General features: G+C 39.7%; 2 protein-coding genes across 4 annotated transcripts in view; one reads left to right on the plus strand and one right to left on the minus strand.

Annotated features, from left to right (window-relative positions):
• klhl32 (kelch-like family member 32) overlaps positions 1-8,309 on the minus strand; it is a 116,692-nt gene extending 108,383 nt beyond the window's left edge. The window contains exons 1-2 of one of the 2 annotated variants that reach the window (XM_061916446.1): positions 8,273-8,309; positions 3,993-4,138 (exon numbers count right to left, since the gene is read on the minus strand). The gene's annotated coding sequence lies outside the window, so the exon portion shown is untranslated. Of the gene's footprint in view, positions 1-3,992; positions 4,139-6,319; positions 6,395-8,272 lie in introns of those variants that run through there. The other variant, XM_061916445.1, reaches the window with a different exon arrangement.
• Positions 1,095-22,016, plus strand: LOC133562344 (frizzled-6-like). Of its 2 annotated transcripts, XM_061916441.1 has the most exons (8): positions 1,172-1,329; positions 5,535-5,881; positions 14,316-14,512; positions 14,585-15,164; positions 15,305-15,724; positions 19,048-19,196; positions 19,282-19,668; positions 20,952-22,016. In XM_061916441.1, the coding sequence occupies exons 2-8, from the start codon at positions 5,708-5,710 to the stop codon at positions 21,085-21,087; spliced, it is 2,043 nt and encodes a 680-aa protein (XP_061772425.1). In that variant the 5' UTR covers positions 1,172-1,329; positions 5,535-5,707; the 3' UTR covers positions 21,088-22,016. The 2 variants fall into 2 exon arrangements, with proteins under 2 accessions (XP_061772426.1, XP_061772425.1); XM_061916442.1 differs by lacking the exon at positions 5,535-5,881 and having other exon boundaries at positions 1,095-1,329.
• The last annotated feature ends 21 nt before the right edge of the window (positions 22,017-22,037 follow it).

Consider the following 22,037-nt stretch of genomic DNA (forward strand, 5'->3'; position numbering starts at 1 on the left):
TGTCTAGAGCTCTTCCATATCAGTAGGTGGCAGCCGGTAGCTAATTGCTATGTAGTTGTTGGAAAAAGCGGGAGGCAGCATGCAGGTAAAAAGGTGTCTAATGCTTAAACCAAAAATAAACAAAAGGTGGGTGCCCCTAAGAAAAGGCATTGAAGCTTAGGGAAGGCTATGCAGAACCAAACTAAAACTGAACGGGCTACAAAAGTAAACAAAAACAGAATGCTGGACGACAGCAAAGACTTACTCTGGAGCAAAGACGGCGTCCACAATGTACTTTCGAACATGACATGACAATCAACAATGTCCCCACAAAGAAGGATGAAAACAATTGAAATATTCTTGATTGCTAAAAAAAAGTAGATGCGGGAAATATCGCTTAAAGAAAAACATGAAACCGCTACAGTGAAATACCAACAAAAAAAAGAGAAAAAGCCACCAAAATAAGGGTGCAAGACAAGAAGTAAAACACTACACGCAGGAAAACAGCAAAAAAGTCAAAATGAGTCATGATGTGATGTGACAGGTGGTGACAGTACACCTACTTTGAGACAAGAGCTATAGTGATGCATGCTTGCTTATGCTTTAAGGTCATATCCAATCAATTGCGACAACCACATTTTACTGTTAAGTGAGTTTCAATTATTCAATAATTTCTCCTGGTGGTGTGCCTCCGCATTTTTTCAACGCAAAAAATGTGCCTCGGATCAAAAAAGGTTGAAAAACACTGGTGTAGCTTTTTATACAGTTATACTGGCATACATTTGCATTTTAATTTAGGACTTTTCCAGACGATAATGCAGCTGAAATAGGCTCCAGCACCCTCTGTAGCCAAGGGACAAGCGGTAGGAAATGGATGGATGGAAGTTGTTATGTTATTTGATTTATTTGGACTAATAAGTATCGATAATGGGCAACTGAGCCTGTATGTAACTGGTATCGAAAATCTACCCAAAAATTGCAGTATCGTGCTTAAACCAAAACAGGCCTCGTGCTGCTTTCACGTTCATCACTGCTATGCATGCTAGAGTGCATGTAATCGCCAGAAGTATAATTCGTTCAAATCTGATAAAGTATAAAATATATCAATATAACATTTCTTTAATATATTTATGTTGATAACTTTTTTTTCCACTTTTTGGATTTAGCCCAATCTAATTGTGAGCACCAACGTTTAATTTTTCCCACGGTTTTGAAGGCAGCATAAAGTGGAGCAAACCAAGGGGAATGTGTTGGGAGTTTTTCAGGAAACTATCAAATAACCTTCTAAATTACTCCAAAGTGTATTCATGTAGTCAGCTGTTACAGACATTCCTTTCATTACAACTGCTGGTAAGTTTATTTCTGTGTTTATCTGCATTTCGTTCATGGGTGTCACATTTTTGTTTAGCTAGCGAAGAGTTTTCGGCCCCCGTAACCACGGTTGCCAGTTGAGACATCGGGGTTTGCCTCACAATTTCCCCGAAATCGGTGCTTCATTGACGGGGAAACAATATTCAAGCCGCGCTCTATGGGAACATAGTTCACCTTTTTCTTACTACAATGGAACACTTCCAAAAAATGTATTTTTCTCGTCTGCTGCTGAGATTAAAATTAAATTACTGCGTTTTCGTTTTGCTAACTTGTTGTAATTTATGTGTAGATTTGTCGGTAATATGTATTTAGGAAGCTAAGCTAATTATGCCCAATTAAACAATAATAGCTCATTTGTATTTATTAGCCACACACTTTATAAACCTTGAGTAGTTTGTATAAAAAAAAAATAGCACAACGCATGTAAGATTACAATCGGTCACTTTTAATTAATACATTGTCAATGGTATTTTTAAATGGAGATTGAATAATTTTTAAGGGCAACTTTTTTTCATGACAAATGCAAACGTAATATTATATGCGTATGCACTGGTCAATACGCATCTACGGATTTGAAAGCTGTTTTTTATGTAATCACATTGAACTAAAATTAAGAAATTACAGAAGTAAGAGCCATTTGGGTTACAAAGCAGGACTTGCAAACCTACTATGCCTTAAAGGGAAATGTACTTTTTTAAAATTTGACCTATGAGAAACAAGGAAAGATATATTGTAGTTGTTTTTTTTTTTTTGCATTCTAAAGATTAAAAAAACACTCCTAAGATGTGGCGAGCATTGCAACTCATTGGAACAATCTATTGTGCCTCTAAATCACTCTAAAATGCATCCAAAAAGCGCTAACCATTCTTAAAGGCCTACTGAAATAAAATGTTCTTATTTAAACGGGGGTAACAGGTCCATTCTATGTGTCATACTTGATCATTTCGGGATATTGTCATATTTTTGCTGAAAGGATTTAGTAGAGAACATCGGCGATAAAGTTCGCAACTTTTGGTGCTGATAAAAAAGTCTTGCCTGTACCGGAAGTAGCAGACGATATGCGCGTGACGTCATGGGTTGTGGAGCTCCTCAAATCTGAGTATTGTTTACAATTATGGCCACCAGGAGCGAGAGCGATTCGTAAAGAGAAAGCGACAATTTCCCCATTAATTTGAGCGAGGATGAAAGATTCGTGGATGAGGAAAGTGAGAGTGAAGGAGTAGAAAAAAATGACTATACAGTGGGAGCAATTTAGATGTTATTAGACAAATTTACGAGGATAATTCTTGAAAATCCCTTATCTGCTTATTTTGTTACTAGTGTTTTAGTGAGATTATATATGGTTGTACCTGTACAACCTGAAAGCCGGCCCCGCACCTTTCTTCAGCACCAGTCGACGGGTGGTGGCGATGCCCATCTCTGCCCTTCGCAAGGGACCCTCTTCGAAACACGATCTTTCGAAATGATCGCTGTATAATACACTGTATTTTGTGTGTGTGGTCCAATCCAACCGTGTTCGCTTGACCGCTCTGTTCCATAGTAAAGCTTCGCAGTCATCTTTCGGGAATGTAAACAATGAAACAACGGCTGTGTTTGTGTTGCTAAAGGCGGCCGCAATACACCGCTTCCCACCTACAGCTTTCTTCTTTGACGTCTCCATTATTAATTGAACAAATTGCAAAAGATTCAGCAACACAGATGTCCAGAATACTCTGGAATTATGCGATGATAACAGACGACTTATAGCTGGGAACGGTGCTGGAACAAAATGTCCTCTACAATGCTGACGTCACGCGCACGCGTCATCGTACCGCGACGTTTCAGCAGGATACTTCGGCGCGTAATTTAAAATTGCAATTTAGTAAATTAACCCGGCCGTATTGGCATGTGTTGCAATGTTAAGATTTCGTCATTGATATATAAACTATCGGACTGCGTGGTCGGTAGTACTGGGTTTCAGTAGGCCTTTAAGTGGGTTTCAGTAGGCCTTTAATTTACGTTACATGTATAACAACCAAGCTGTAGCAACATTTTCATTGTAAGAGTAAACAGTGAGGAACTTTTATATAGCGAAGTAACATCGCTTTGCGACTGTTTGCTACAGCATCAGCCATAAACTCGCTTCTGCGTCACAATGGCTTTTAAGGTAGTAATTTGATAAGACGTAAATGTGTACTGATGAATCTTATTATGTAAAGTATTAGCCCACATGTCATGTTTTGTTTGTACACAGCTACACTCGATAGTGTATGTAGTTGTACTAACAAACATGATGTAGTTTTTTGATTGATTGATACTTTTATTAGTAGATTGCACAGTACAGTACATATTCCGTACAATTGACCACTAAATGGTAACACCCGAATAAGTTTTTCGACTTGTTTAAGTCGGGGTCCACGTTAATCAATTCATGGTAAAAATATATACTGTCAGTATAATACAGTCATCACACAAGTTAATCATCAGAGTATATACATTAAATTATTTACAATCCGGGGTGTAGGATGTAGAGGGGGTTTGGGTGGAGGGGTTGGGTTTGGTTGCTATCAGCACTTCAGTCATCAACAATTATCTCATCTGAGAAATGGACATTGTAAGAGTGTAAGTCTTGTATCATGTATCATGATCAATATTATACTCACTTTCTCAATGGAGAGTTGTCCGTTTGGTCAAGCTGGCCGGGGACATTTCCAGTTGATTTTGGGTTGGTGGAAAAAAGTTTCTTCCACTGAAGGGTTTGTTAGCACAGTTTGTCTTTCGTTGTGATGAAGTTTCTTTGAGCAGTGTCCTCTTCAGATACAAAAAGCCTTTTCATTGATAAAAACATTGTAGTGCGGCGAGGGCATTCCATTTCTGTCCGTGTAGCTTGGCACCAAGTTCAACATTTACACTGTGACCAAGTTATGCCAGTTGTGACTCTCTCAACTTCCGTCTGCGCCAACGTTTCATCCTTTCTTCTGATTGCTAAGCTTCTTTAACCAATACTTTATCCTCCGTATACTCAGGTTAAAAAAGATGAGGTTTTGAGTACTAATTTTTTTCAAAAATAGCCATCTTTGTTGTCAGTTACCAAGTCTGCCATGATTAGAACATACACACGTTTGTTGACGGATGTCGGAAGAGCGTTGCTACGGCCACTGAAATAAGTGCGCCCTGGATAAAAGTTCCAGTAATGTTTAAATGACCAAAATATGGTAAATATTGTACATCCATCCATCCATTTTCTAACGCTTATTCCCTTTTGGGGTCGCGGGGGGCGCTGGCGCCTATCTCAGCTACAATCGGGCGGAAATATTAGTACATATTGTCATGAATGTGTATGTTACTCAGTCAATCAATCAATGTTTATTTATATAACCCCAAATCACAAATGTCTCAAAGGACTGCACAAATGATTACGACTACAACATCCTCGGAAGAACCCACAAAAGGGCAAGGAAAACTCACACCCAGTGGGCAGGGAGAATTCACATCCAGTGGGACGCCAGTGACCATGCTGACTATGAGAAACCTTGGAGTACAGTACATTACATGCGTACTTACTGCATTTATGAAAAACAATGAAAGAGGGTTTTGAAGTAGTTTTTGAAGGCAACATAGGGGACTCCCATTAGCTGCATTTTGCAAACATTGTTACTTCTTATTTTTATAAACCTAGGAAAAAAAATAGTGTGTCCAAGTGGTCTTGTCTCTCCAAATGATTGGGAATGATATGCAAAATTCCCCCAAAAAGTGCAGTTCCCTTTTAAGAAACCGGAAGGACAAAATGAGTCGTTATTTGCAGTCCTGTTTAAGAGTCTGTTTGATCACCGCTTTCAATCACCGCTTTAAGAGATGAATAAATCATTAATGGTTTCTCTTAAATCTGTGCAATGTTTAATTGATGCACTGATATCCTAGTTGGAATGACAAGGTATGTTTATTTAGTAAACAGCATGTGAATTCTAAAAGAAGAAAGTAATTCCCCCTTATTGTATGTCCGTTATCACGTGTCCATTTCTTAACATGAAGATAGACGAGGATGTCATCAAATCTCACCGCAACCCAGCTCCACATGTAGCTTGTAGTCCTGTGGGAAACACTGGTGTATAAATGATTTGTGTGATGACTTGCTTAAAAATGATCCACTGCAAAAATAAAAGCTTGGGTGCAAAATGTCTAAGCCCCTGTTCTGCTAATTACAGTGATGTGGAATATAACACATCAAGTGGACTGATGGGGAAACTACACCCTCTGCTACTGCCACCACCCCCCTTGAGATGACCCCAGGATAGATGGATCAGTAGGAATTCCATTATTTGGGCCAAAGCAAGCCGTACGTTGGAAAATAAAGTATCTGTAAACTTCTACTCTCACAATGCTGATGTTGATGTGCCTGCTGGCGCTGTGGACGGGAAGCTGCAGTGCTCACAGCCTCTTCACCTGCGAGCCGATTGAGGTTCATCGCTGTATGGGGCTGTCTTACAACATGACTTTCTTTCCCAACATGATGGCGCACTACGATCAGGATGTCGCCGCCAGTAAAATGGAGGTGAGTTGTTCTAAAACAAAAAACAACAGTAAATCAATCAACATGCTGAGATCACCTGAGATACCCTGACTTCTCACATAGCATCATTTGAGACAGTGTTGCTTGGGACTTGAGAGGTTTAAGTTTTTTTTACTACAAACACCCAAAACCGGTGAAGTTGGCACGTTCTGTAATTCGTAAATAAAAACAGAATACAATGATTTGCAAATCCTTTTCAACTTATACTCGATTGAATTAACTGTAAAGACAAGATATTTTATGTTTGAACTGAGAAACATATATATTTTTTTCAAATAATCAACCCCTTTGCAGCAGTCCATCTTAGATGAGCTCGGGCCGAGTGAAGCCGGCAGCGTTTCTAGGTGTTGTTGATAAATGGCTTTCCCTTTGCATAGTAGATTTTTTGCATTTACAGATGTAGCAACTAACTCTAGTTACTGACAATGGTTTTCTGAAGTGTTCCTGAGCCCATGTGGTGATATTCTTTACACACTGATGTCGCTTTTTGATGCAGTCCCGCCTGAGGGATCAAAGGTCCGTAATGTCATCGCTTACGTGCAGTGATTTTTCCAATTTCTTGGAACCCTGTGATGATATTACGGACCGTAGATGGTGAAATACCTTACAATAGCTCTTTGAGAAATGTTCTTAAACATTTCAACAATTTGCTCACACATTTGTTCACAAAGTGGTGACCCTCGCCCCATCCTTGTTTGTGAATAACTGCGCATTGCATGGAAGCTGCATTTATACCCAATCACGGCACCCACCTGTTCCCAAATAGCCTGTTCACCTGTGGGATGTTCCAAATAAGTGTTTGATGAGCATTTCTAAACTTTTTTAGTATTTTTTTGCCACGTGTGCCAGCTTTTTTGAAACGTGTTGCAGGTATCAAATTCCAAATGAGCTAATGTTTGCAAAAAATAGCAAGGTTTTCCAGTTCAAACATTAAATATCTTGTCTTTGCAGTCTATGCATTAGAATATAGGTTGAAAATGATTTGCAAATCATTGTATTCTGTTTTCTGCGATGAGGTGGCAACTTGTCCAGGGTGTACACCACCTTCCGCCTGATCGTAGCTGAGATAGGCACCAGTGCCCCCCGCGACCCCAATGGGGAATAAGCAGTAGAAAATGGATGGATGGATGTATTCTGTTTTTATTTACGATTTACACAACATGACAACTTCACTGGTTTTTGGTTTTGTGAAACAGTCTTGTTCATGATATGTATATGTATTTTTTTAGCTCTCATAGTTGTTGGATTAAAACCGCAAATCATAAACAAGTCGGTGTTCCCATGGCACTCGCGTATCGACTCCTGTGCACTGATGCATGGTCTATAATGCTGGATCGTTAGCCGACAAGCTACCTCCATGACAGTCAATTAGCACGCAAGACATAGTCCATGGGGTAAAAAGGAACCGTGGGTATACACTTTAGCACGGTCAGTGAACACACACAAGCCTTAGTCAGTGAATTATTCATAGGGAAATATGCACCACTTCAATTTGTGTACATATTAGTGGACTTAAAAAAAAAAGTCCACTAAAGCAAATGACGTTAGAAGAACATAACATATGCAGTGATGTATATATCGATCATTTCCGAATACCAAATACTTTTATTGCTGTCATTAACTTAAGCTTATAACATTTGTTTTATTGAGTCTTGGAAAAGTTCAGTGTACTTGACTTTTATAAAACTCTTCATCTTCTCAAAGCCGCAACACAACACCAGCAGATCTTAATTTGCATATTGTGCCTATATTGTACAAGCACTCACTAACTGCTTGTCTTTCTGGTCTTGTCCAAAAGTTTGTTTTTAAATCCAAAAATTGTCTACTCTTATCAACGTTTACGTATACAGTGGTACCTCAACTTACGAGTAATTTAAGGTACGAGCTGACTATCTGCATTTTGTCATGCTTTGTATTGTGAGCAAAATTTTCAGCTACGAGCCCAACCTGCCACCGGTTGAAGTAGAATTTGTCACAAGGTTGTGTCATTTGAGTGTTAAATACTTTTATATATTGTTAACTGTGGCTGTTCCTGCTTTGTTTACACACAAAAAAAACATAGTTTTGATTAGACAGTGGAAGTGTGTTTTATGAGCGCAATCCTTCCCTCCACCCACCGGACCTGAGAATGTTATTGTGAAGGAGAAGAAGTGGATGGCCAAATCGGAGAAACAAACCATTAAAAACATGTCACTCCAGTTAGCAGCCTAGTACATCCAAACAACAGACATGTATCCGTAAAAAATATTAAGAAGCCGCAGATGCTGTGTTTGACGCGTTTCAGTTAGTTCTGTCTCAGTCCTAATTCAAACTGGACAGTAGAGCATTACATTTGGTAAACGTACATACATATTGTTTTTTGTCAATTCTCACCTTTCCGGTTCGTCACTCACGTATGTCTGTGTGCAAGATAAACAACACTTTTCTAGTTCCTATTGTTGCACAACACAAAAGCAGCCCGTAGGAAACAGCTGAAAAAGTATACTCCTCAATGTAAATACTTAACAATATTGTCACATTATTTTAGAAAACTACTGTAGTTGTAGTACATTGTAATGTTCTACAAACAATATGTCTTGGATCGGTAGTGGTCATAAGTTGAGATACCACTGCATTTGTATTGAAAAGGAAGAATTAATGATTAGGAGGTAATGTTTTTCTGCTTGTCACAGTGAGTGTACATTTAACTGCAGAAGCATTATCAAGCTTAATATTGTGAGTGGACTTAGTCGGGGAGAAACTGAGATGTACTGTACCACAGCTTCTCATTACACCTGTGGAACATTACAAGTGCTTAGCATTGTGAATATAGTTTCATAATTGATTAAATAAAGCTTCTCTTTGCCGGCTTTGGTAAGACATACCTTATTCTCTTTACCAGTTGCATCATGTTTTGTGACCTTCCCTAAGGCTAGTGGTTTGGGTTACACATGTCGTGTTAGAGTATCAAGCATGAACAGTTACGTGCTGAGGGAATCTTTTGTGTGGCGTCTGGCAAACGTAAAGGCTTCTGATTTCACAGCAACTTTGGCCACAGGCAACTTCATCAACTTTGTTGTGTGGACTCTTTGATTTGTGCAGGAAGGGGATGGCCATGCCCAGAAAGCCTTTGGTGCATTCCACAAAGACTACACACACAGTCTGTTAATCACTTACTAACTTCCTCTCCTGTACACAATCTTATAGAAACTATACAATGTCATGTTACACAATCCATCTGAGAAATCGATTTTTTAGTCTGTGCCAAAACAGTCACAAATATTTATTTTTCCTCCTTAAGCCCATGGCCCAAAATTCCACAAGCATTCAACAAAGGGAATGCAATCAGTCAGTGCGTTTACATGGAGTGGAAAAAAATGAACTAATGCATGGATTTGGTTAAAACTAGCTTTTTAAAAATACATGTTATAAACACCTCAATCAGATTGTTTTCAACATCATTGACATGTGATATAATCCATACTGTTTTCAAACAGTCAAAGCCAGTCCTCACTATATATGTAATAAACTTTGAATGAGAAGCGTTAATTTCTTGCAGCCTTTGATTCATAGTTTAAAGTAGTGGCAACAGGAATACAAAACAGGTGCAGTCACTTATTTTTTTGTGCCTTTAAACCATGATGCAAGAGTAAATTAATTTTACATGCAGGCTGTCATGCAATTAAAATATTTAATGGCAATTAATTGCATTTTGTCCACATTCAACTTATCAACATTAGAGGTAATAATAAAAAAATAGATTCACATCGAATCGCAATTCTTATTTATTCTGAATGTACTTTGATTCATAATTTTTGAGAACCCATTTTTAAAAATATGTGTTTTTTTAGGTAATCTCTGTGCTTAATCAATGTGTGTACATCAGGGGTGCCCATTACGTCGATCGCGAGCTACCAGTCAACCGCGGGGGGTGTGTCAGTCGATCTCCAGCCAGGCTTTTAAAAAAAATAGACCTAAAAATTAGTGATCATCAATCTTCACCAAGATGTCACTTAAATGACATTCACGGTACCGGAGGGTCTTGTGAGATGACGCTGGCTGCTGCAAGATCATTATTATGAAAATATGACCTAGAGGAAGGCGAGAAACACTTTTTATTTCAACAGACTCTCGCGCCGTACCTTCCGTCAAAACTCTAAAGGCCGACTGCACATTTCCTTTCTTCACAATAAAAGCCCTGCTTCATGCTGCCTGCGCTAACTAAATACAGAGTCTCGGAAAACTGGCGTGCACAAGCGATCCCTCAGAAAGCTGGCGTGCACATCACTCGTGCACGCCAGCTTTCCGAGACTCTTATTTTGTTAGCGCAGGCAGCATGAAGCAGGGCTTTTATTGTGAAGATAGGAAATGTGCAGTCGGCCTTTAGAGTTTTGACAGAAGGGACGGCGCGAAAGTCTGTTGAAATAAAAAGTGTTTCTCGCCTTCCTCTCTGTCATTTTTTCATAATAATGAACTGGCAGCAGCCAGCATCATCTCACAAGACCCTCGGGTGCCGTGAATGTCAATCAAGCAAGCTACGGAAATTGCCGCCAATGTTTTTCTTGTAAAGTGTATGGAAGCTGGATGAATTAGATGCCAAAAACCAACCACTTTCATGTGGTATTGTACAGAAAGGACAACTTTTTTTCTCCTCCATTTGAAAATGTGGGCGTTATCATCATTACTGTCTGATTCCAATCAATGCAAGTCATCAGAATCAGGTAATACACCAACTTATTTTCTTGTCTTTGAGAAAGAAAGACATTTATATGTGTTACACATGCTTGTATTATCATTAAACACATTTAACTTGTTTACAAAAATGTCTCTTTCATTAATAAATAAATATAAATGATATATATAAATGAGGTAGATCCCCTCGAGTTGGTCAATTGAAAAGTAGCTCGCCTGCAGAAAAAGTGTGGGCACCCCTGGTGTACATCATATGTCAGCAGCCATGAAGAGATTTTGTAACTTGTAACCTGTTGTGAAAAGGTTTTATTACAATTTTTTATACCACGAGAATGGGTTTGAACTGTATTGTATCGAGATTTGATTCTGAATCGGATCGGCACACCAAGAATCGGACACAAATCAAAAAACTTATTAGATTACCATCCCTAGTCTATCTTGTTAAAATATACACCCAACATGGGTCTGGACAATTAGATTTTTGCCAATGTTTGTTAATTAAACATTATGCTTTTTTTTTAAAAGCTCAACACAAAATGGACACAAACACTTTTTTTACAGACGCAAACACATTTTCCACCTTGGGTCTAATCCAGGATTTTACTACTTTATCTTTCTCCCATTATGAATTATATACTGGTGTATAAAAAAATGCAACCTGCGTCTTACAAACTTTGCAAGTGACTATAGAAAAAAAACAAGCCCAAAGTCGTTTGTAATAAGTGCACTTGGCAACGCTATGCTGTTAGCAGCTAGAATGTTCAGTGATAACTCAACTCACAGCAACAGTGGATTGGAAATAACTTTAGTCTTGTGGAGAGAGCAACTTGCATTGGCTTCAAAGCTATAGTTATCATTCAATATTTATTTTCTTTGTCCATTTCAGCTCTTTATTTACTCCTGTGACTCAACCTCTGGTGGTTCGCCACTGCTTTTCCACGGCTACAGTATGGAGTAAACGTCACCGGGCAATTAAAAAAGATTGTGCTGTTAAAGGAAACTTTTCCTAACTCGTTATTATGGCGTTAACCTTGACAGCCCTAATTAAAACATTAACGTCTCTGCACGTAAAACCTACAGAAAGCAATGTTATATTTATTGACAAATTGGCTCTGAGCTGTAACAGTAAATGTGGTGTGTCGCTGACATACAGTAACAGGGATTATTTAAGGCTGTCAACTAGGAAAAGTTGCATCAACCCATCCTTTTTGACTCGTTTAATTATCAGTTGAACAAGCATTACTACCAGCTGTTGATGCTAACTAACTCCATTATAGCAGTTTGTACTTTTCAGCTCACTGAGAAAAAGTTCTTGATTTTGGGTCCTTGAGAAACAATGGTGCTTACTGTCAGAGTTGGAATACAAGGCTCCCAGAGATGTGGACTTGCTGCCAGACTGGATTTCAGCATGGAGAGAAAAAAGTATATATTGAATAGCAGGCCGTGTTGGAGTTGGTTGAGTGTGTTTGTTATGATTATAAATATTATCAGTGGACGGGTCCGTGCTAATGATTTATGCGTTCCCGATTATTTTAAATAGTCCAAGCGTTATGATATTAGTTAAGCCGGTGATGATCTTTGACAAATATACTGTAGTCCACCAACCAATCACAAGTGTGGTGTTATCCTTGGCTTCTTTGCCTGGCATCCGCACATTCATTTCCCAACATCTATAAGGCAACAGAAGAATATGGATTCCAGCCAGTGAATGGTTCCTTTGTGTGCTGTTGTGTAGCTTAGCAAAATAATGGAACAATTTTAGTTTCGAGCTGTGTCCTCAACTTTTCTCTCATCACTATGCAACATAGGAGATACGAGTTAGATGTGTCATTAATGGTCTGAAAAATGAAATACAAATTCCGTATTCACAAGACAAAACATGCAGAAAATGTCCTGTCTTCTGGTTTTTGAGTCCGCTTTTGGCTGCCTTTTAATTTTATACAACATGTAAGTTAACTAGGTAGGTAATGTACCGCAACGTATATGTTACAGTATTGTTGTGGAATGTCAGCTCTGTTTGACAGTGAAATCATTGTATCATGATGTCAGTCATTTTACATTTGAAATCAAAAACTTATGACGGTTTCTGTCCTTTGCTTTGGGTCCTTTAGTGTATTTGCCCCTCGTTGGTGTTTTACATGAGCCATTTTTCTGAATCGCCAGTTTTCCGCCACACAGATTATGGCACCCACATCATTGCTCCCATGTGCACTCTATTGCATCAGGCGTGCGGAAACTAAATCCATGTGTTTTAATTTCCGGCCAATTTGTTTGGTTCGGATCTATTAAAAAAAAAATGTGTTACACTTAATACATGATTAATCAAAGCAACATAATAAAAATCAAACCTTTTTTTCTAGTCAAATTCATCAAATTTTTGACTAATCGTTGTAGCTTTAGCAAGACATAGCTGCATTTTGTGGACAAGAGCAATACACGCATTCATGTCAAGAGTTTCCAAAAGTATTTTCTCTAGAATTAAATATTCGCTAAATATAACAACAGATATATCGACGAAGTGTGCTGCCTCGTCTTCTTATTCTCTGGCACACCAAGCGTGTGTGAAATGTGTCTTTAACTAGGGATGTAACGATAAACGTTATTCATATTAACTGTGGTAAAACTCCCAATGGTTAGTATGAGCATTTTAAAAGAAAGTTATCAAAAAAATCACGATTAATAACTGTACTTTGATAAATTCAGGGACCGACTAGTGCTAGCTTGCTAGTTTAAATGCTAACATGTATAAAGTATTTCAGGTTGAAATATTTCAGTGTGTGTTCAGTACTTTTTAAGCACATTCAACAATACTGTGATAATAATGATAAATGGTAAAATTTTGGTCATAATAACCGTGATATAAAATGGGATGGCGTGGCGCAGTGGCAGAGTGGCCGGGCGCAACCCGAGGGTCCCTGGTTCAATCCCCACCTAGTACCAACCTCGTCACGTCCGTTGTGTCCTGAGCAAGACACTTCACCCTTGCTCCTGATGGGTGCTGGTTAGCGCCTTGCGTGGCAGCTCCCTCCATCAGTGTGTGAATGTGTGTGTGAATGGGTAAATGTGGAAGTAGTGTCAAAGCGCTTTGAGTACCTTGAAGGTAGAAAAGCGCTATACAAGTACAACCCATTTACCATTTATACTTACATCCTTAATTGTAATGACAAGCTGCATTCGCAGACAGTCCTGTTATGTGTTTATGCGCAAGAGAAATCAACATTTTGCATTTTTACAATTTCTAATCTGTTCACAAGAGAAAGAAAATGTTTATTTATGAATTTGTTTATATATATACTTCTGGACTGTTTGAGTCATCAACAAGATGCTAACTGAAGAACCATAAGAAAAACAAATATGTGGCTTTTCCCCTGTACAGCTAATTAATTTAAAAACAAAAAAGTACAGGTCAGTAAACGCTTGGTGTGACTTGATGTGATTGGTAGAAAACAATCAAATGTTCACTTTCTGTGTTTCACGTGTCGGGGAACAACACTTTCTTGTGTCGTATACATTTATATATATTTTTTTTTTATTGTATGTTTTTCACTTCGGTCACAACTTTAGCCATATGCTTTTACTAGGCAAATTGTGGACTAGAGTTTTCAAATATGTTGGAATGCAAAATATACCAAGAAGAAATGTGTAATGTAAAACACACTATGTGTCATGTTCGGGTTTGGTCAAAATCCGTTGCTAACACTGTAACAAAGTTATTTTTAACATAATTTCATTGTTCTCGTTGCAGCCATTTGTACCCTTGGCAAATCTTCACTGTTCTCCAAATGTCCACCACTTCCTGTGCCAAGCCTTTTTCCCTGCTTGCACGGAGGAGAACACAGTGCTTCTCCCATGTCGAGAGGAGTGTGAGGCTGTTCTATCTGGTTGTCAGGAGGACATCCGAGTTTTCGGTATCATCTGGCCCCCAGAGCTACAGTGCAACAAGTAAGTAATGACCACAGCAGTCATGCGAACTGTGATGATCAGTCCAAATAAATGTGTATTTTATTTTTCCAGACTTGACTCATGTGGGTTTCTGGGTGGTTCCAATATCCCCGCAACCACCCCAATGAGCTCCACATCTGCTAAGAGAGACCTGGGCTTTTGGTGTCCGCTGCAGTTGAAAACTAAACCTGGCTATGGTGCATCGTTCTTGGGCGCTCAGGATTGTGCTCCGCCTTGTTCCAATATGTATTTCAAACCCCATGACATTGAATTTGCCAAAAACTTCATTGGCGTCTGCTCTATCATCTGCTTGGCTGCCACTCTTTTTACCTTCCTTACATTCCTCATTGATGTCAAACGCTTCCGCTACCCTGAGCGTCCCATAATCTTCTACGCCGTCTGCTACAGCTTTGTGTCGCTTATGTACTTCATTGGCTTCCTGCTGGGTAACAATGCAGCCTGCAGCACGCCGTCCCATCCTGCCGGCGTGGATACCGTCGTCTTAGGTTCTCAGAGCAAAGGCTGCACTCTGTTTTTTATGTTCCTGTACTTCTTCTCAATGGCTGGCATCGTCTGGTGGGTCATACTCACCATCACTTGGTTCCTGGCAGCTGGGCCTAAATGGAGCTGTGAGGCTATAGAGAAGAAAGCGGTAAGATTATGTGTTGAAAACGGATGAAAAGATGTGTTGACAGGAGCAGAAATGAATTTGAGGGTTGAAATGTGCTCAAAATGCTTCAAGGGGAACGATGCAAGCTCTTCAAAGGCATTGTGTGTGTTCTGTCTTCTTAGGTGTGGTTCCACTCTGCTGCCTGGGGGATCCCCGGTGCCCTAACCGTCATGCTGCTAGCCCTGAACAAGGTTGAAGGCGACAACATTAGCGGGGTTTGCTTTGTGGGACTGTACGATCTGGATGCCCTGCGCTACTTTGTTATCGCTCCCGTGTGCGTGGGCGTCATCGTCGGGCTCTTCCTCATCCTCGCCGGCATCGTTTCTCTGAATCATGTGCGACAAGTTATCCAGCACGACGAGCGCAACCAGGAGAAGCTCAAGAAGTTCATGATCCGCATCGGTGTGTTCAGCTGCCTTTACTTGGTCCCGCTGGTCACCCTGTTAGCATGCTACTCTTACGAGCAGAGTTACCGCAGCACATGGGAGAACACGTGGATCAACGATCGGTGCCAGGAATACAGCATCCCCTGTTCGTACAAGGTAACTATATTGACGTTACACTGGACGTGTTAGAAAAAACTGAGCGAAAAGGCAAATTGGAGAACATTTTCTTAGAAAATTGCTTTTTGTTTGATTGGACTCTTAAAAACAGATGGTCTAGTCTCTAAATTGTTATTGCCTTGATTACTCGAGCACAGGTGACAAATCTTTTGTTGTTATTCTACAAAGCCAAAGCAAATCAGAGCAAAGAGGCACAGTTCAAGACAAAACACCATTTGTTGTTTTCAATAGTCAAAAAGTGTGAAGGAAAGGACTGAATTGTCAATTGATTTGTCATTTGGAACGATGATTATGTAATTGCAAGCTACGCCGAAAGGCAAACTAGGATTCTTGTACTGCTTTTCTTTGCTTAAAACGGGTGTCCATACTTTTTCCACTAAGGGCCGCATATTGAAAATCTAAAGAATGCAGGGCGCCACTTTGATACATTTTTTACTTCAAATATGCTAAATTGCTTCATTGGTATATGCTAAACTATTTGAAAAAAAGACATTATTACCTTCGCTTTTGTGTTATATATGACAAAGCAAGTAATTGTTAGTGATATGTCTGATATACCTCTTTTATTTTTTTAAATGTATTTATTAATTTTTTTTGTCCTGTCCTCATAAATAATGAATTAATTTAATATTCAAAACATGTCGAGGGCCAATAGAAAAATAGCGACACTACTTTGAAGAACTCTGGCATAAAACATGGATTTCACATGGATTTGATGTCAATACAGTGTGTCTGGAAAATAATCATAGCGCTTCACTTTTTCCACATTTTGATACAGCCACAATCCAAAATAGAATAAATAAAATGTTATTTAAAATTTTACACACTTAATTATGAGAACATGATTTTTTTTTTTTTATTAAGAAAACTCATAACCCTTATTAATGCAGCAAATTGTCTTTTTGATTATGATGCCACAAACGTAGCTGACTAGGGCTGCAACAATTACGTATTTTTCGGACTATAAGTCACAGTTTTTTTTTATAGGTTGGCCGGGGGGGGGGAGACTAGGCAAAACAAAACATTTTTATTTTTTATTTTTTTTTTATAGTTTGGATAAGTCTCACCCCCGGCCAAACCATAAAAAAAAAACTGTGACTTATAGTCCGAAAAATACGGTAATCGATTATTTTCATTAGAAAAAAGGTGTGATTATAATAAAAAACATACAATCATGGATAAGATTTATATAGCGCTTTTCTAGACACTCAAAGCGCTTCGCAGAGAACTGAGAACACATCATTCATTCACTCATCACACATTGATAGTGTGGTAAGGTACATTTGTAGCTGTAGCTGCCCTGGGGTAGACTGACAGAAACAATTATGTTGCTTCGATTGTTCGTTAAATGAATGTAACTAACAAAATTCGATAAAATCCAAACCGCATGGAGTGCCCAGGACTTTAAATATGCTGACATAGTATCCGCATGACCGCTGCAATAGAGCGCACATGAGAGTAGTGTTGTGTGGTGCCGTAATCTGTGTGGGCAAACAGCGGAGATTGATGTATTATATTTTTAAATAATGCACACATTTTTAAAAAATCTATTTAAATTCTGATGTGCATTTAATACAAAACATTTTTTTGTTTATTTAAAAAAAATATACCTTCCCCCTCCTCCATGAGTTGCCACCTTAGCGTGACGAAGGAGTTTGAGTACCCGAATGATTCAAGGAGCTATGTTGTCGGGGGCTAAATGCCCTTGGTAGGGTTTTCCAAGGCAAACTGGTCCGAGGTGATGGGTCGGACTAAAAGCGGTTCAAAATACTCTTATGATAAAACAAAAATCCAGGAACCGCGCCTTGCCAGGGTGAGTCATACCGTGGCCCCACTCTGGGGCCAGGCCCAGGCCAGGGGCTCGTTCGCGAGCACCTGGTGGCCGGGACTTCCTCCATGGAGACTGGCACAGCTCGTAAGACAGACGTGGCACCTGCCTCCCTGCAGACCCAGGGGGATCCATGAGAGTCCAATGCTATGTGGACTGGGTAGCAGTGGAAGGCGAAGGCCTCAGCAACCTGGTCCTCTGTTGTGAAATGTGGTTGTTGGGACATGGAATGTCACCTCTCTGGTGGGGAAGGAACCTGAGCTTGTGCATGACGTCGAGAGATACGTTAAGACATATCGAGCTCACCTCAACGCACAGCATAAGCTCTGGAACCAAAGGCTTTGAAAGGGGTAGACGTTGCTTTATGCTAGAGTGGGAGTGAGTTTATTATTAGATCTTAGGATCTTAAGCGTTTATTGGGGGAGTTTGCAGCCGAGTGTGAAGATACTTGGATTAGGATCAGCACCTCAAAATCTGAAGCCATAGTTCTCAGTTGTAAAAGGGTGGACTGCAACCCCTGGGTCGGGAGTGAAGTTCTGCCTAAAGTGGAGGAGTTTGAGTATCTCGGGGTCTTGTTCACGAGTTAGGGACGAAGAGACCGCGAGATTGGCAGACAGATTGGTGCAGAGTCGGCAGTGATGCAGTCACTGTATCAGTCTGTTTAGGTGAAGAAGAAGCTGGGCCAGAAGGCGAAACTCTCAATTTACCTACCCTCACCTATGGTCACAACTTTGGGTAATGACCGAAAGGACAAGGTCGCAAGGTGATCCCAGACAGGATAGAGCTTGGTCATCCGGGAGAGACCCATAGGATGGGCCGCTGCTCCTTTACATCGAAAGGAGCCAGCTGAGATGGCTCGGGCATCTACTACGAATGCCGACTGGACGCCTCACTGGTGAGGTGTTTCGGGCATGTCCAGTCGAGAGGAGGCCTCGGGGCAGACCTAGGACATGATGAAGGGACTATGTCTCACAGCTGGAGGTGGCCAGGGACAGGGAAGCCTGGGCATCTCTGCTTAGACTGCTGCCCCGCGACCTGGACTCAGATAAGCGGCGGTAAATGGATGGATGGATCAACGGAAAAAAATCCGTAAAACACTCATTGTTTTATCCGATTTCTGGATTAATCAAACAAACCAATGGATTACTAAACAGCGCACCCATTCATTCCTCTTTTACAATCTACTACACTAATAATATTAATACATATAATAAAAATAGATTTGATCTTCAGGCACTTTGAGAATTTAGACTAATTAATGCTGCATTTGACAAAAAGTCAAGTTAAACCAAGATAAAATACAACTGTCTGTTAAGTTCCTGTTACCATGGATTCTATTGCTTCTATAAATAGATTCCCCTTAAGGATTGACTGTAAAGCTAACAAACGGAAACAACACCAAACACACACTACATCTATGTATCTACCACTTGAGCTCTGCTAATATACACATTATCAATTAATACCTTCTCAGACACCAGTGCACAAGCGTCCGGACCTTTCTTTGTTCTTGGTCAAGTACTTGATGACCCTGGTGGTTGGAATATCGGCAGTGTTCTGGGTCAGCAGCAAAAAGACCTGCTCCGAGTGGGCCTACTTCTTCAACAGGACTCGCAAAAGAGAGTGAGGGCATTTGTTTTGCCAAATTTTCTACCAATGAAGACATTTTATGTTTTTGTCTCACCGTCACATGTCCTGTGACCTACAGTCCAATCACCGAGAGCCGACGGGTGCTCCAGGAGTCCTGTGAGTTCTTCCTCAAGCATAACAGCCGTGTCCAGCACAAGAAGAAGCACTACAAGTCAACCTCCCACAAGCTCAAGGTTGTCTCTAAATCAATGGGCACTAGCACCGGCGCCGCACCAAACGTTGCTTCCACTGGCGGAGCTAATCAAGGTGCAAACTTACCTCTGGGAAATCATGAGCATCCCGCCCAAGGCTCTGTGAGGGCGCACCTGGACAAAGGCACCTCTAGCCGAAGCTCCAAGCACAATGACAAGGAGCGTGAAGGGGGAGAAAGACGTAGCAAAGGGGGGAGCTCAGGCAAGATCAGCAGCCCTTCTGAGAGTTTACACAGCAGAGTACCAGATGTAAGGTAAGACTAACCATGATTTTAGCCTTTATCCTCTTGGTGATCATATTTATTTTTACAGTGCACAATTGTCTGAAGCCTCTGAAGTCAAGACACAATTTAGGAAGGAATGGGAAATAAATCCTGTCTACAATCATTGGTTTTTCAAGATAATATTTTTAACTGTTCAGGACATTCTTAAATGAACATTTGTGACATCTGTCAACTGTCCAATAATGTTTTGACTACAGTGGAACCTCGATTTGTGTCCCTAATTGGTTCTTGAACATCATTCGTAAATAGAAAAGTTTGTCTATTAAAGCAAATTTAATAAAAAATGTAAACATGAATAGTGGCTTTCAGCCCTAACAAAAGTCCCAAATGTTAGTAAAAGTTTGTACGTTTTGAACACAATATAAAGTGCTATACATTACTTTATTTCAAACAAACATAAGGGGTGATGGATCAGCTTTCTATTGAAAACAAAACTAAAACAACAATTAGCTAAACTGTCCTCATTTTTAGTCGCACTGCCGACTAATCCTGTGTCGCACTCAGAATTTGAAATCACAAAACCCTGTCTTCAACAGCCAAGTCGCTACAATAATTGGAAATAAAAAATAAAATCCACTTTACATGGTTGGTTAATGTTATTTGCGTGCAGCAGAAAGGAGAGGGCTGGGCAGTGTTGACAACGCTGTTTATACTTTCCGAATGTTTCAAACCACACATTGCGTCTCTTTTGCTTTCTTTAGAGTTAGAGTTTGAGCTTGCAAAACTTAAACAAGGCTAAGAAAGACACACAGAAAGCAAGCACAGTACATTTATACACTAAGACAAGGTTTGTACACCAAAGCATATTTTTCTAATTAAATTGAAAAGTTGAGGGGTTCGTGATTCAGGGTTCCACTGTATTAAATTACTGTAGCCCCAACTTTTTCCGACATGATATTTGGATACCACTTGAGTCTCACTGTACTGCTTTCAATATGAGTCAACTGACTGTAGTAACTTCCATGAATGTGTAATATAATTTTATTCTGGTTATGTTATTTGTGTCTTACGCTCCTTATTAAAGTTATTTATTGTATGTTCACTGAACGTACGCTGAGTTCTCAAGCAATAGGTCCACATGCATGTTAGCTGTCCATCCCTCCATCTATTTTAGTAATTAAAATAAGTGACATAAATAAGACTTCATTCTGTATCTTCAGAGCTCATGCAGACCCTCAGCTGTAACCTATTATGTGAACAAATCATACATGTCCATGAAATAACTAACGTCTGATATATCCTGGCCGGTTTAGGATGACTCCAAAGAGCGAGCAGTCAGACGCCAGACCAGTTCCTATCGTACAACAGCAACCAGCTTCAAGCTCCCAAGACTGCACCCACCAGGAGGTGTCCAAGGAGAGCAAGGACACAAAAGACAGTAACTGCTGAGACGCTGGTCTACCAGAACGTTCGAGTACACTGACAGCAGGCTTTACAGTTCTGTCTTTCGACCCTGATTGTATTGCTTTAGTTTGGTTGTAGTCACTGAATGTCCATATCGGCAGTGTGATATTTAGCTTGTTAGAAGTACCAGTAGTTTTTGTTTTAAATAAGGAGGAGTCATACTTCACCAAACTTTTACTAGTACAGCTGCATGCCAACTACTATAAATCGCATTGATGCATTATGGGAAGCTCAATGAAAATATATTTATGTGGATATTATATTTTCTTAAACAGGATTTAGTCACTACACTGGGTATTTTAGTATGTGAGGTCATGATGTTTCCTAACCGTCCTTTTGGGTTTTGTTTTTATATGTCTTCCTCAAAGAGGGTTTGCCTCCAAACCTCATCAAGTAATATGCATACTCTCGCTTTTTTCAAGTAGACATTTAGATCATGTTATCTTCTTTTACAATGTTTTCTTAAGCAGTGTCCTTTGTGTTCCTATCTGTATGTTGCATGGATCCGACTATATTGTTGCTCAATCCTGTGAAAGCTATTTTCGTTTTTTAAGAATGTGTTTTTTTATTTTAAAAGCTCCTGGCATTCAGAGGTAAACCAACAGATGTTTCACATGTGTAACTGAGTAATGTCAGTGTTGGCATCAGGCTTGTAAAAACAGTTATTTGTCAACTCGGACCAGTAAAAGCCAACTTTGAGAATTTCTTCAGGAATCGTTCTTACATTTACATCTTCTGTATTTTGATGTATTGGCACGTTTCCTGCGTAAAAAGTAATCTGTTCCTTAGGTTAACTTTTCCAGGAGTGAGGACCATCTAAAAGGGAGCCCCAGTATTTACTCTGTGAAATGTGTATTGTTTCTTTTGTATGATACCCATTTTGATAAATAAATGTGGTCTTGTATGTAAATTCACAGAGTTGTGGACATTATCTC

The sequence above is a fragment of the Nerophis ophidion genome, linkage group LG11 (assembly GCF_033978795.1).
Source record: "Nerophis ophidion isolate RoL-2023_Sa linkage group LG11, RoL_Noph_v1.0, whole genome shotgun sequence".
NCBI classification, from domain to species: Eukaryota; Metazoa; Chordata; class Actinopteri; order Syngnathiformes; family Syngnathidae; genus Nerophis; species Nerophis ophidion.